This window comes from Geotrypetes seraphini, chromosome 13 (assembly GCF_902459505.1).
Source record: "Geotrypetes seraphini chromosome 13, aGeoSer1.1, whole genome shotgun sequence".
NCBI lineage: Eukaryota > Metazoa > Chordata > Amphibia > Gymnophiona > Dermophiidae > Geotrypetes > Geotrypetes seraphini.
The window spans coordinates 7,706,302-7,721,700 of record NC_047096.1 but is presented as its reverse complement, the minus strand read 5'-3'; the positions used below and the strand labels follow the sequence as shown (position 1 = coordinate 7,721,700).

Here is a 15,399-nt window from a genome sequence, read left to right as displayed (position 1 = left end):
GTCATTCTCTAGTCCAGAACTCTTCTGCTGAGTTTGAAGTCAAGAATGGGATCACTCCAGGATGAGCCTTATCAGCTGCTCGGTTTAATCTGTCCCTGCAGATGCTGTGATTTGATTCCTAGTGTCTCGTATTTCTCATCATCCTTATGCAGAAATTTCAGGTGGTTATCATGCTACATTCGTGGTCTTTTGTCTTCAAGCAATTACTGGCAGATTTTATATAGTAGATGTAGGCGCTTACCTTGATTAATAGGCTTAATCGGCACCAATAATCAGTTCCTAACACCTCATAATGGCCTGCGCACTTGCTGTAGGACAGGAATACAAGGCACCAAGCTCGAGCAAGTGGAGCTCGCCGTCGTTTCCCACACAAATAAAAATCAATGAAAGCAGAATTATTCACTGCTCTTCAGAGTGGGATGACATCCCAATGTGTAGAGACAATTTTTTTTTTTTTTTAGTTAATATTTCAGTGGCAAACCCTGGGGATTTGGGGTTTTCAAACGAAGCATGTCAAAGTAGAAATAGTTGCACAGAAGTAGACAATTTTCCCCTTTCATCCTCATCAGAGCGAAATTTCTTAGAGCAAATCCTAGGTGTCTGGGGTTTTAAAAGCGGTTTCCAGCGGTTTCAATTCATCGAACATAGAAAATGCCAAAAGTTAAAGGCCCTACAGCCGATGCAATCTGCCTGTCCATATCAACTGCTAGACCATATAACGACAATGCGGTTTACAAACGTCTATGAAACTGAATGCAATAAAGGCGATTAGTTCCAAAAATTTGAGAAAAGGAAAGTTTCCAGTTGCTTTCTAAACTGTTCATATGAACTAGTCGTAAGCAATTGGTATCGAAAATCTTTATTTTAATGAGCTGCTTGATAAGCTAAGTTATGTTCAAGATAGAGCTTACTTTTGCATCCCGTAACTGATGGAAAAACGAAGAGAGGATGCGACTTTCTACTATTCTTATGGGGCGCTATGTAAACTCTATCTGCTAGATATAAGGGGGCCAAACCAAAAGCAACTTTATAATATAGGCATCCCAACTTAAAGATGACAGAGGCCTTCACGGGGAGCCAATGCAACTCACGATAAAAAGGTGTCACATGATCGTATTTCTTCAAGCCATAAATAATAATAATAACAGTTTATATACCGCAATACCGTGAAGTTCTATGCGGTTTACAAAAGATTAAAAGAAGGTACAAAATGATTGAACGTAAGAGAGGTGAAAGAGAGTGAGTAATAGGTCAAGAAAACCATTATTGAGGAGAGAGAGATGTACGGGTCAGTTGTCTAGATATTTCAGGAACAGGTATGTTTTTAGGCGCTTCCTGAATTCCTTGTAGGTAGTTGGCGAAAGCAATTGTTCTAGGTCTTTGCCCCATAACGCTGCTTGATGTGAGAGAAGGTGTTCATGGTGTTCTTTCAGTTTATAACCTCTGACTGGGGGGGGAAACAAAGTTCGAATGTGAGCTTCTCTTGTGTCTGTTGGTGGAGAAGGAGAAAAAGTCCGATATGTATTTAGGGGCTCATCCATATAGTACTTTAAAGCAGAGACAGGCGAACTTAAAGTATACACGTGCTTCAGTCGAAGTGCGATATTTTGAATCAGTTTTAACCTAGTCATATTTTTCTTAGTGCTCGACAAATAAATGATGTGGACTCGGCAGTAATGACTGAACCAGAATTTTAAAGGCAGAAGTTTCAAAATAGGATCTATGCAGTTTCCACAGAGTATAGTATCCCTTCCGAATTACAGCATCGATCTGGTTCTTCATAGTGAGATGCCGATCGAAATATTTTAATAGTTGAGCATATCATATAGGATGATGTGTTTATCTTAAGTGATGGTTCAATTATGGTCTTTTGTGGAGAAGCAAAATAAGAATTTGGGTTTTTTTTCTTGATGTAATTTCAGTTTAAATTCTTGCATCCAAGAATCCCAACAGATTCAAGACAGACTCTATAATTTGAGTACTAGTAGATCAAACTGTACGGCAAGGGATGGAAACCATTTTCATGCATATTCATTGTGGAAAACTTGAAAACCTAACTGCGTGGTGGCCCTTGAGGCCTATGGTGTCACGCTCCCCCCCCCCCTCTCCAATATAGGACATTACCACACTCCTATTGAGGGGGGAGACGTATAGAGGTTAGGGTTAGTGTAGAAACGAGTGCAGTAGGGCTCTGGGATAGATGGTTTTGTTTATTCAGCGGTCAAAAGTGGTAGCCATGGACAACAAATCGCCCATCCAGCTCCTTTTCATTACAGGTAGCGGATGAAATAATTCAACTCGTGTATTTGCAGCAAATGATATACCCTCAGCCTAATATCCAATATATGATCCCTTGGGGAGAATGTTTGGACCTAATTAAGAAGTTATAGAAAAATTCATATACTGGACATCAATATGGGCCCTTTACATAGAAACGGGGGACTATGGGCTCGGGCAGTAACTCATAGATGACCAGCACCAGACAATCAGTCTAACGGCATTAAAACCCCAGAAATTTTAGATCCGGGTACAATTCTTCAGTGAATAAATGCCTTGCAAATGATGGACACGAGTAAAGTGCAGTCAAAAGTCATTTTAAGGAAACGAAACCCGCATTATTTTAGAGATTAATATGAATTTAATAATTCAGATTTGTTATTTACAAACAGTAGCATCAGAAATAGGTAGTACACATACCCTTTTTACAAAAACACGGAAATAACAAAATCGACATGAGGCATGGTAGCATGTAAGATCGTCTGCAAAAGAAATGCCCTTCCCCCACCTTTTTTTTTTTTTTTTTTTAACATTTTCCTATATATCTGACAGGGATTTGTTTTTGCAGTTGTGTTTGCATACAACACAAATTTTGCAGCACAGGGTTATTTTTCAGTCGAGCCTCTCTCTATCTGGTTCTTTCTGGGTTGCATTGGTTTTAGTTTGGTTACCAGATGGTTCTCGGATGTTTCCAGATTACAGTGCTCGAAACTTGGTCCTGGCTTATCTCTCGTTCCGGGATTGGTGTGGCTTTGTTATCGGTGGGCGGTGCGAGACTTTGGAACGCTCTGCCAGGCGTCCTGCGATTTTGCACTGCCAGATTGGGTTTTAAGGAAACGTTGAAGTCACAACTGTTTGTAAGTGCCTTTTTGTGCTAATGTGTTACCTGATTAATGATCAAATTTTATGGTATAGCTTTTGTTGTTGGTAGAGCAGAGTACGATTTTGGGTTTCAAAAAGGGGTTGGACATGTTCCTAAAGGAAAAGGGGATTGAGGGGTATAGCTAGAGGGGTACTATAAAGGATGAAATGTCTTAAGTGAAAGAACACTACAGGTCATGGACCTGGGGGGCCGCCGCGGGTGCGGACTGCTGGGCACGATGGAGCTATGGTCTGACTCGGCAGAGGCGATGCTTATGTTCTTATGTTAACTATTTAAAATGCTTGTTTCTCAACATTTATGACTGTGATTAAGTAAACCGTATGGAATAAATAACTAGTTTGTTGAGTAACCCTTTCTAAAAGCAACAGAGGGCAAAATGTTATTTAAGGAGACATTTATTACCACTATCCGAGTAATACAAATAAGCAGAGTCTACAGTCACTTTTGCTTATTCTGTGCCAATCCCATAAACAAGACAGATTTATAAGTTGTAGGAAAGGGAAAATTCAACATTCAGGCGAGATGCCACACTTTGCGTTGTTACGCTCCTTTTGCAGATTCACGTCAAACAAAAAATTGTAGCGCATTAGAAATAAATCCTCTTAATTGCTTCCGAGTCAATTCTGGTGGGGTTGGAGAAGATAAAGAAGGTCTGGAAAATTAGCAGACTGAAAATCATTTCTAAAATTCCAAATATAGCTCTACCCTCCTCCCATGTCTGAAAGAGGAAGTGGGCGGAGCCTCGTATCGCTGGGCTCGGAGACTAATTGCAGGCATTAAGATCCACAGAAAAAATTAATTTGGTTTAAATGAAGACTCTTAAGACATATCTTTGAAAGAAAAAAAAAGACTGGAAAATACCATAGCCTAATTTATAAGCGCAGTTGCCTGCTCTGGCATATTAAGTTTGTTTCCGTTTTTTCAGTTATGAGTGACTGGCGAACACATTTTTTTTGACATATTTATTTACAAAAGTGACCTGTAACAGCTGTCATTGAACAGGAAAGGTATTCGTTTAAAAGAAATGCTCAAGCCTCAATGCAATTTTACTGAAAGTTTTCTTGACTGTTTAAAGAGGAATTTCTTTTCTTTCTATTTATTTAGTGGGTCCTGGGCTTGTTTTCAAAATCAACAGTTCACTTTGATCCATGAGCAGCTTCCGTTTGGCTGAAAAAAGAAATTTGAACAGAAATAAGCAGGAAAAAGTGTGTGGTTCTGGACGCTAATCAGTGAAATCAAGATAGAATGCATAATGGAACGGAGTTTTGCACCTGGGTTTGAGAAACATGATGGATTTTAGTGGTAACCCTCGCTTAAATAGTCCAAAGAGATTGCGTTAACACTGGAGTCAAGCATAAATGGTCAAACCACTGGGTCTTGACCGCTTCTAAAACGTGTCCTGACCTTCCATTTTTGTAATCCACTGGAGCATTCGGTGGAAATGTAGGCAGCCAAACCTGAAGGGTCTTTGCAAGAGGTCCAGCATCCCCTACCATGAAGGAAATACGTCTGGAATTCGAGGTCCTCTAGCCCACTGTCCATCCCTTTATTTCCACAGTCCCCTTCTACTTCACCAAGGCAGTGTCCAGAGTAATTCTAGCAAAAAGATTAATGTACCGCTTCACAAAACTCGAGCCTCTTCGGCGTTAGGACCCGCTGGGGGCCATCACCTCTCCATACTGCACGTTGCTCCACAGAAACTATCGGGTGACCTGCGAATGAAAAGAAATAAGTGATTCAGAAGACTGAAATATAAAATTCTGGAATACTGGTGGTAATATATTTTATTTTTATTTCTCTTTATACTTATTTTTTAATCTCTATTTTTATTTATTTTACTTATTATTTTAATTCTATCATTAACTTATTTATTCATTACTTGTTGGAATATTCACTTCTATCTCTATCTCTACCTCTGTCTTTATATTTTTATCTTTACTTTTCATAAATTGTTTCCTCAGGTACTTTAGCTAGATTGTGAGCCTTTGGGACAGTAAGGGAACTTCCAAGTACCTATCTTTATTCATTTTATTTATTGTATCTTTGAATGTATCATTTTTGTAAACCACTTAGAACCTCATGGTATTAGCGGTATATAAGAATTAAATTAAATTAAAAAATTAACTGTAATAAGAAAAACCAGAAGAGAAACCTCCACAATCAAATCAAGAAACCAACAAGCACAGCGAAAGTCTAGAGTTTTGTTGGTGTGCAATTTTATTCCAGAAATCACAAGGTCTTGTGTTTCGGCCTCCACGGCCTGCCTCAGGAGCCTTTGTTAACCAATGTGTTTATGGCTTGTGCGATACAGCTTATCATGATCATAATACAAGACTTTCTGATTTGTGGAATAAAATTGCACGCCAACAATACTCTGGATCTCTGCGGTAATTGCAGTAAAGTACAAGAACTCAGAAAGCAGATGTAGGTAGTGGTAAAGTGACGGTTCGCGTAAATTAACTTTGGTCTGCTTTGTGTTCATCTCCATTAGTATAAGACCCACTTTTCTTGCATTATCAAGGTACTGCAAACCTCTTTCGCACAAGGGCTCATGCAGAAAGCTTGTGCTGAAATTACTCCCCTCCTCTGTTCGCATCCTTCTCCTTTACACATCTGCATTTTCATGTTCTCAGCAACTCCTCGTTTATTCGATGCAGTGTCTTGCCAGCTCTCCTTTGGACTGCATACAATTATCACCTCTTGCGGCCCCAGTCCTAGAGCAAGCCGTCATACTATCGCAGGTCGGCATTCATGGAGCTACAAGCCCATTGATTAACCTACACGCCCTAAACAAAACTAGGCAGTCGAGATTGGGTAATTTTCACAGAAAAGGGTAATTTTCAAAGCTGTATACTCGCATGTATTGCCCATCCTTGATATGGCTAAACTTACAGAGTTTCATGAGGCCATTTTAAAATACAGAATAGACACGCCTCCTTCCCATCTATGCATGCCACCTGCGTCAACGTGTAAGCGACATCTTTTTTTTAAATAACTACTTACATGTATTTTCAAATTGGAAATGGCACCTCACTCTTCCAAAATCACTTCCTAGTGCCGTCTGGCCCATGGCATTAAAATTGAGATTAGAGAATGACACGGTGACAAAATTCATCACCGTTCCTGTCTCTGCGGATAACCGCGGTAAACCATCTTCATGTCATTCTTTAAGGAGAGAGGGAAGAATCAGAGTATGAATGGCCACAACCACTGACCTGCAAGCTTTGCTTTGAAGAATACTGGTGTAGAAGGACTGAGGTTGAAACAGACACTATAGAATGACAGTCTCTGGTATCCAGAGCAGATATTGTGATGTCATAATGCATCATCAATCACATCAGTGATGTCACAATGGCTTCATTATCCTTGGCTCCCATAAGAATCAGAGTATGAATGGCCACAACCACTGACCCACAAGCTTTGCTTTGAAGAACGCTGGTGTAGAAGGACTGAGGTTGAAATAGACACTAGAAAATGACATGGGATTATTTTCCGCGGTTATCTGCGGGGACGGGAACGGTGATGAATTTTGTCACCGTGTCATTCTCTAATTGAGATTTTAAAAATATCTTTAAGATGCACTCTAAAATAAAATAAATATTAATCCTTATGATCTCGTCGGTGTGTTCTGTGCACAATGCATGGAATTTATACAAATCACCCTTTAACAGAAATCAGAATATTACTTTGTTTTCCCCTCTCACATTGAGCCGTCAAATCCATTAATCTCTGGTGTGTGTGTGTGGAGGGGGGAGGACTTTCATTTCTCATTGGCAGCTTCAAATATGTGTGGGATGTCTGCTCTGCTAATTTTCAGAAGTAGGCTTTCGGATATTATTTTGTGTGTCTGTCTGTGTGCAGTGGCATAATGAGGGGTGAGGTCTGCCCTGGGCACCATGCTGAAGGAGGCACCGGCACCCCCCTCTGCACACGCCTCCTTCCCTTCCCCCGCAACCTCTAGTTGTTCACCGCCATGAGCAACAACTTCAACGTGTTCCGTGCGACCGCTGATGTCACATCTGTGTGCCGTGCACAGGATGTGACGTCATAGGGAGAGCTGCCGGAATCACGCGGAGCACATTGAAGAAATTGTTACTCGCAGCGGTGAACTACTAGAGGTACGGGGAAGGGGGCGCACGACCGAGGGGATCGGGGGAGGAGCAGTGGGGCGGGATGAGGACGGAAGGGTTTCGTCAGCCGTAAGCCGGAAGTCATTATGCCTTTGTATAGATCCATGGTGAGGCCCCACCTGGAATACTGTGTGCAATTCTGGAGGCCGCATTATCGCAAGGATGTGCTGAGACTGGAATCGGTTCAGAGAATGGCCACCCGGATGATCTCGGGACTCAAGGATCTCCCATACGAGGACCGGCTAGACAAATTGCGGCTATACTCACTCGAGGAGCGCAGAGAGAGGGGGGACATGATCGAGACGTTCAAGTATCTCACGGGCCGCATAGAGGCGGAGGAAGATATCTTCCTTTTCAAGGGTCCCATGACAACAAGAGGGCATCTGTGGAAAATCAGGGGAGGGAAACTACGAGGTGACACCGGGAAATTCTTTTTCACAGAAAGGGTGGTTGATCGCTGGAATAGTCTTCCACTGCAGGTGATCGAGGCCAGCAGCGTGCCTGATTTTAAGGCCAAATGGGATCTATTCACAGGGCGAAGGTAGGGGAGGGACATTAGGGTGGGCAGACTAGATGGGCCGTGGCCCTTATCTGCCGTCTGTTTCTGTTTCTAAGGGGCACGTCTGCCCCGGGCGCTTCTCACCCTCGCTACGCCACTGTCTGTGTATTTGTCCACATGTACGAGTGTATGTCTAAGCGCGAGTCTGGGAAAATTACTCTCCCATCGAGGGGCTCCGTTTCCATGCTGCCCTTTAAATTCTGCCTCTGATTTTTGCTCATACGGGCGGCAGTTTTCGAATTGGGTCTAGCAATCTCAGCAGAGAGAGAGGCCCGCTCAACCGGGAACAATCAGAGAAGCAAACGTTCACATCACTCTGACCTACAGCTGAGAAGCAGTAATTTGTATGTAACGTATCTACCTCAATTGCTGAAAGCTCACTTAACTGGTGTAGACAGTATTCCACGGAGATTACATACCTTGGTCTGTAATTACTGGAGATTGTATGATACCAAACTGGAGAAGCAGAAGGGTAAATTATTCAAGTCGTTCTATGGTTCCCGATAAATCAAAATTTATGGTAGACTGTCTCAGTCTGAACTGGAAGGCTCTGTACTATAATCGCACAAGTCATTGCTCAAAGTTAATGTGACAGGCGGAGATTTGCCGTGCCTAATCTGCATTCGTAGGGTACAGTTTGGCTAGAACTGTGTTAGCTTGGGATAAAAGAGTTATTAACCCCTTTGATGAGAAACGCTGGGACCTTAAACATTTAAGAGCAAATTCTATAACAGAATGCCAGAATTTAGGCCCACGCTTTCCGTGAGCAGTCAACCCATGACGTGTAATCTAGCATAAACCAACATCGACACATCTACGCTTAGACACACACGCACACCTATGATAGAGCTATGGCTGATAAATGTGAACAATGCAACTATTACATACGTGAGTAAATTACAATGTTCTCGTACAATGCTCTTCCACAGTTTGCCATACTGTTCACCATCTCTGTCCTACTATACAATACATCATATTTACTATACTGTGTCTATATAAACTAAAACAGCTTCACAGGTTTAAAGACAATAGACTGTTTTCAGTCCAATTCTTTATATGTGAGTTTGCAAACCATTGGACCCCTGAGGAAGGCGTGTTCACCGAAACACGGACCGTGTAGGGTCCGGTTGGATTTTTACCACTGTATTTTTTATCATTGTACTTTTTAAATTGAATTTTCATGTTTTTATATGTCAGTGTTTAATAAATTATCTCCAGAACATCTGTACCCACAGTTTTTTGTTTGGATTGTTTTCACTGTGGATCATCGGGTCTCCTCATTTTTCTTTGTTGGGCAGACTAGATGAGCCATTTGGCTTTTATCTGCCATCATGTTACAATGTTTCTATAACCATAAAGCTCTATGACCTCACAATGCAGGGGTAAAGAGCCTTAGCCTATAGGAAGAGGAGATGCAAATGTTAAGAGCCTTAGCCAATAGGGAGAGGAGGAGATAGTGAATGATGTGAATGGGCCGAATTGATGGGCCATTTGGCCATTATCTGCAATTATGTTTCTATAACCATAAAGCTCTATGACCTCACAATGCAGGTGCAAAGAGTCTTAGCCTATAGGGAGAGGAGTAGATAGTGGATCTGCAGATGGGCAGACTGGATGGGCCATTTGGCTTTTATCTGCCATCATGTTTCTATGTTTCTAAGACTTTCATAAATCAGTTGGAAATCCACTTAAGTCCTGCCCCATTTCACTGCAATGTGCGAGGTCTGCCTTTGTTAGTGCAAACATTTTAATTGGCATATTCCCTCAAGCAAAGGTTTCTTTTTAAATCCCTTTGTCCCAGACTATATTACCTTCATGTTCCAGTTCTTCTCAAAAAGATGCACATTAGGGACCATTAACCTAAACCACAATATTCCGTTTCTTAAATCGATGGGAACCAAAGTGGAAGATTCATCAGTAATGTGGGTCCCAGGGTGCTTCTTTTTTGAGAGAGAAGAGAAAGACCATCTCATTAGCTTTGAGTCATCGAAACAAAATTTTGAAGACTGATGATCACGTCTAGCCAGGGCCTGTACTGGGATGCAACATTATAAACAGAACAAATCCAAGGTGCTGCTTGCACGGAGATATTCCAACGCAGGAGGAGAGCTACTTAACAGGAATGATGCTTTCCTAACCAGATTTAAATCACTTCCCCCCCTCCCCCCCAACCGATTCCTATCATATTGGGTGCTATAAACTCTTTTCAGCATGCTCACACTGGGTAGGGTGACCAGACATACGGATTTCCCCGGAACGGCTTTTCAAAACCTGGCACTTTGTCGAGAGGTTTTCTGAAATCGTGTCGGGCAGGGAGGAAGTCCGCGGATGCAACGCGATGACGTCGCATCTGCGCATGCGCGGACTTCCTCCCTGCCCGACAAGAGCGGGGGCGGGGCTAGGGTGGGACTGGGGGTGTGGCTAGAGTGTTACAGGGCGGGGATGAGTGTGCTTGGGGCGGGCTTGGGGTGGTTCTAGGGGGGGTCCGGATTTTCCAATTGGAAAATCTGGCAACCCTAAGACTGGATAGCACAGACAACCAAAATGGGGACCAATAATTTAGGCTTCTTCCCCTACATTGACGCTGACCTGTTATAAAACTACCCTCCACTATGTTCTTTTATTTAAATGCATATCGTAGAGCTCAGTCAGAATTGTTCTTGCTCTCGAGTATGATTTTATTTATTTGGATTTAGCTCGCATCCTTTCATAGCCCAAGATGAGCTACGATCAGCTGTTTCTCTGTCCCTGGAGGGTTTATAATCTATAGGGCCCTTTTACTAAGCTGCTTATATACTAACGTGCACCTAACGCATCTCAAAATGACGCACCATAGGATGCGCTTGGATAGCTTGCAGTAAACGCCAAATGTGCACAAGCTCGCCGTGCACTAAAAAATATGTTTTTGAGGGAGCATGTCTGGGGGAAGAGCGTGGGCATTTCTGCACCAATCAGAATGACTATAATTCGGCATACTAACTAATTAGCACAGGAACGGGGCACGAGCCCTAACCCCCACTCGTCTTGTAGGCAGTAGGGCCCGAGGAGGGGTATTTTCCATTGTGCGTCCAAGTCCGACTTTAGACGTAGCCCACAAGACATCCAAATATTGGGGAGGGGACACCTCCATTTGCAAAACCACTAGACGAACAATTTTTTTTTTTTTTTAAATGACCTATTTGGACGTCTAACTTTCTTGGCCATTTTTTAATACAAAAATGTCCATGTTCAAAACGTCCTAATCAAGCCCATATGGGCATGGGAGGGGCAAGCATTGGGATTCGCCACACAGATATCCCAAAAGAACAATGGGACACCTTAGAGGGCACTGCTGTGAACCTCACATACAGGGTGTCAGATGTATATCCCACCATAACCCCCTTATAATTTATGGTGAGCCCCCCCCCACCAAACTCCCCCTAAACCTACTATACCCACCTGTATACCATCCCAATTGCCCTTATGGCTACAGGTGGCACCTATATGGCAGACAGTAAGGTTTGAGTAGGATTTGTTTAGGGTTACCAGATTTTACTCACGTAAAATCTGGACCCATAGACACGCACCCCAAGACACGCCCAGTTCTACTCATTCCCGCCACGTTACACCCACGCCATGCCCCAGCCTCACCCCCTAGCCACACACCCCTCAGTCTGCTCGTAGGGAGGGAAGCCATCTGCGTAAGCGCCGATGCCCCTCCCAACACGATCTGCTTTTCAAAACCCAAAGTGCCGGGTTCTGAAAAGCCATCCGGACACCTGGACACGCCCTCTAAAAAGAGGACATGTCCAAGTAAATCCGGACATCTGATAACCTTAGTTTTGATGGGCTCATACTTAATACCACAGATATTGTAGTTAGAGCAGTGGTTCCTAACCCTGTCCTGGAGGACCACCAGGCCAATCGGGTTTTCAGGATGGCCCTAATGAATATGCATGGAGCAGATTTGCATGCCTGTCACTTCCATTATATGCAAATCTCTCTCATGCATATTCATTAGGGCTAGCCTGAAAACCTGATTGTCCTGGTGGTCCTCCAGGACAGGGTTAGGAACCACTGAAATAGAATACCTTATGGGCCTGGGTCCTCCTCTCTATGATTCACTAGCCCACCCACCAGGTAACACTACACATCTGATGCTCTACTTGGCTTCCCCATACCAGAGCCAGGTAGGTACCTTTAAAATATGCAATGTCACCTCAGTAACAACTATAGAAAAATAGGCCAATATAGTGCAAAATATAGACAGCAGATAAAATTTCTCAAAACTGACACATTTCGATCACTAAATTGAAAATAAAATCATTTTTCCTACCTTTGTTTTCTGGTGATTTCATGCACTTCCTTCTGATTGTGCATCCAATATTTCTTTCTTTCTGCCTCCTGCACACTTTCTCTCCTCTGGACCTCATTCCCTTCCCCAACAAACATCTCTCTCTGTCCCTCCATGAGTCCAACTTTTCTTCCTCTCTCCTCCACCCCTATTAGCAACATGTCCCTCTCTCTCTCACTGTCCATCTGTCTTTGCTGCAAAGGGAGTGGGGAAAGAGAGAGAGATCCAGGGTGCTTCTCTCCCACCCCCTCTACTGCCACATCCAACATACTCCCTCTCTCATCCCCCAGATCATGTGCAGGTTTTTTCACCACTGCCCACCAGCCCCATGCCAATTTCTCCTTCTATCATCCCTTTCCAGCACTATGTCCAACATATCTCCTCTTTGCATCCCCTTCAATCTGTTTCTCTGTTCCCTCTCCACCACCATATTTAGCATGTCTCTCTCTCATCCTTCTCTTCCCCATGTATCTCTACCTCACTCCTCTCTCTCTCTTTGCCCAACAATTTTCCTCTTTCTTCCTTTCCCTATGTGCACCATCTCTTTCCCTCTCACTAACACACTCATGCCCAACAATTCTCCCTTTCTATTCTCTCCCTTCCTACTATGTCCCCAAGTTAATGCCCCCTTCCTCCCTCCCTTTTGTGTCCCATGTTCATGCCCCCTCCCTTCCTTTTATGTCCCGAGTTCGCACCCACCTCCCTGCCTTTGTCCCAAATTCATGCCCTTCCCATGTTCCAACGCACTCCTTCCTTCCCCCTCTCCTTCTTTCTCCCTTTGTCTCATGATCATGAACCCTCTCTCCCTTACTTGCTCACTCCAGGGTTGCACTTACTCCCTTCAGGGACATCCAGCTTGGCTGCTCCTTCCTGCCTTCAGCCAAACTTGTTTGCAGGGACGTGGGCAGCTGCACATGGCTGACCCACAAGCCTTCCCCTCTAACATCAGCTCTGACATCAGAGAGAAGGCTTCCGAGTAAGAGCCGCTGCCCGTGTCAAGTGCGACTGAAGGCAGGAAGAAGGCAATGGGATCCTCCACTGACCTGGAAAGCTTCCCTCTGATGTCAGCTCTGACATCGGAGGGAAGCCTTCCGGATCGGCTTCGGCCTGGAGGGGGCATGCAGCTGGAGAACAGGAAGGAGGGCATGGGATCCCTGGTGGCATCAGGCAGCGTCCATTAAGGAGGAAGGGGCCGGGAGACCCGCGCAGCGCCACGTATCCCCAACAAAACGGCTTGCGTACTGTGTGTTGAGAAACTCTGCTCCGTAGGATGAAAAAACATGCCCAAAATGTCACACAATCCATTTTTGAAGGATATGTTTTTGCCAGGGCATAAAGCTAAGTTCTGGTTGCACTTTTAATGGGGCTGATCTTTATGAACAATGGTGGCAAGATCCCACGGCTAATTAACCACAGCATACTGGCAGCTCTTAATGAGCTTGATATTATTTTAATTCTGACATCGGTGAGCCATGAAAATAAAAATCAAAGAGCTGTCACAGATGATTGGGCCTGAGCTGCTTTGAAACTCCTCAAGTGTTTCCTCACTCAACCCCTGCAGTTGAGTATAAGAAAGGGAAGGAGAACATGCCAAATGCTGGTCCTTTACACATTTCCAGAGCACAAAGCTTGTAGTAATGATCTGAAATGATTGCAAAACAGTAGTGGGTACAGAGCCCTACCACTATTACTACTCATTTTTATAGAGCTAATAGACATACGCAGCGCTGTACATCAAAACATAGGAAAAACAGTCCCTGCTCAGAAGAGCTTATAGTCTAGTCAATCTAGGCAAAATGCCCAGTGCTCAGGTGGGGGGAACCATATACAGTTGCATTATGATGTCATCAAGAATTCAGGGTATGACCCAGATGCATTGTGATGTCACTGAGCATTCGGATAGCTTAACATAAGAACATAAGCAATGCCTCCGCTGGGTCAGACCTGAGGTCCATCGTGCCCAGCAATCCACTCATGTGGCGGCCCAACAGGTCCAGGACCTGAGCAGTAATCCTCTATTTATACCCTTCTATCCCCTTTTCCAGCAGGAAATTGTCCAATCCTTTCTTGAACCCCAGTACCGTACTCTACCCTATTACGCTCTCTGGAAGCGCATTCCAGGTGTCCACCACACGTTGGGTAAAGAAGAACTTCCTACCATTCCTTTTGAATCTGTCTCCTTTCAACTTTTCCGAATGCCCTCTTGTTCTTTTATTTTTCGAAAGTTTGAAGAATCTTTCCCTCTCTACTCTCTCTATGCCCTTCATGATTTTGTAAATCTCTATCATATCCCCTCTAAGTCTCCTCTTCTCCAGGGAAAAGAGACCCAGTTTCTCCAATCTCTCAGCGTATGAAAGGTTTTCCATCCCTTTTATCAGACATGTCGCTCTCCTCTGAACCCTCTCGAGTAACGCCATGTCTTTCTTAAGGTACGGAGACCAATATTGGACGCAGTACTCCAGATGCAGACGCACCATCGCCCGATACAACGGCAGGATAACTTCTTCTTTTGTTCTGCTTGTAATATCCTTCTTGATTATGCCTAGCATTCTATTTGCTCTCTTAGCGGCCTCTGCGCACTGTGCTGTCGGCTTCATTGTCATGTCCACCATTACCCCCAAGTCCCTTTCTTGGGTACTCTCATTTAATAACATCCCTCCCATCGTATAGTTGTACCTCGGGTTTCTGCTTCCCACATGCAATACTTTACATTTCTCAACGTTGAACTTCATCTGCCATCTCGTTGCCCATTCCCCTAGTTTGTTCAAGTCCCTTTGCAATTCTTCGCAGTCCTCTTTAGTCCGAGCTCCACTAAATAGTTTGGTGTCGTCCGCAAATTTTATTATCTCACACTTCGTCCCTGTCTCTAGATCATTTATGAATATATTAAATAGCAGCGGCCCGAGCACCGAGCCCTGCGGGACCCCACTCGTGACCCTCCTCCAGTCCGAGTAGTGGCCCTTCACCCCTACCCTCTGTTTCCTACCCGCTTGTACTCCTCCTTCTAATCATTTCTATAGCGCTACTAGACATACGCAACGCTGTACATCAAAACATAGAAGAGACAGTCCCTTCTCCAGAGAGCTTATAATCTAGTCAAGACAGACAAACCGGTCAAGAAGGTGTTCATGTGGGGGGATTACAGAGGGAATGATAAGACAGATATTGGTGCTTAGCAGGTGGGTTGAATTTGGAATTGAAAGTAGCTTCCTAGAAA

At 43.7% G+C, this 15,399-nt stretch overlaps 1 protein-coding gene across 1 annotated transcript in view; it reads right to left on the bottom strand.

Annotated features, from left to right (window-relative positions):
• Positions 1-2,757: 2,757 nt before the first annotated feature.
• Positions 2,758-15,399, bottom strand: part of TAFA3 (TAFA chemokine like family member 3) — a 130,442-nt gene continuing 117,800 nt past the window's right edge. The window contains exon 6 of the mRNA XM_033918737.1: positions 2,758-4,872. Within this exon, the coding sequence (XP_033774628.1) occupies positions 4,861-4,872 (12 nt within the window). The 3' untranslated portion in view covers positions 2,758-4,860. The remainder of the gene's footprint in view (positions 4,873-15,399) is intronic.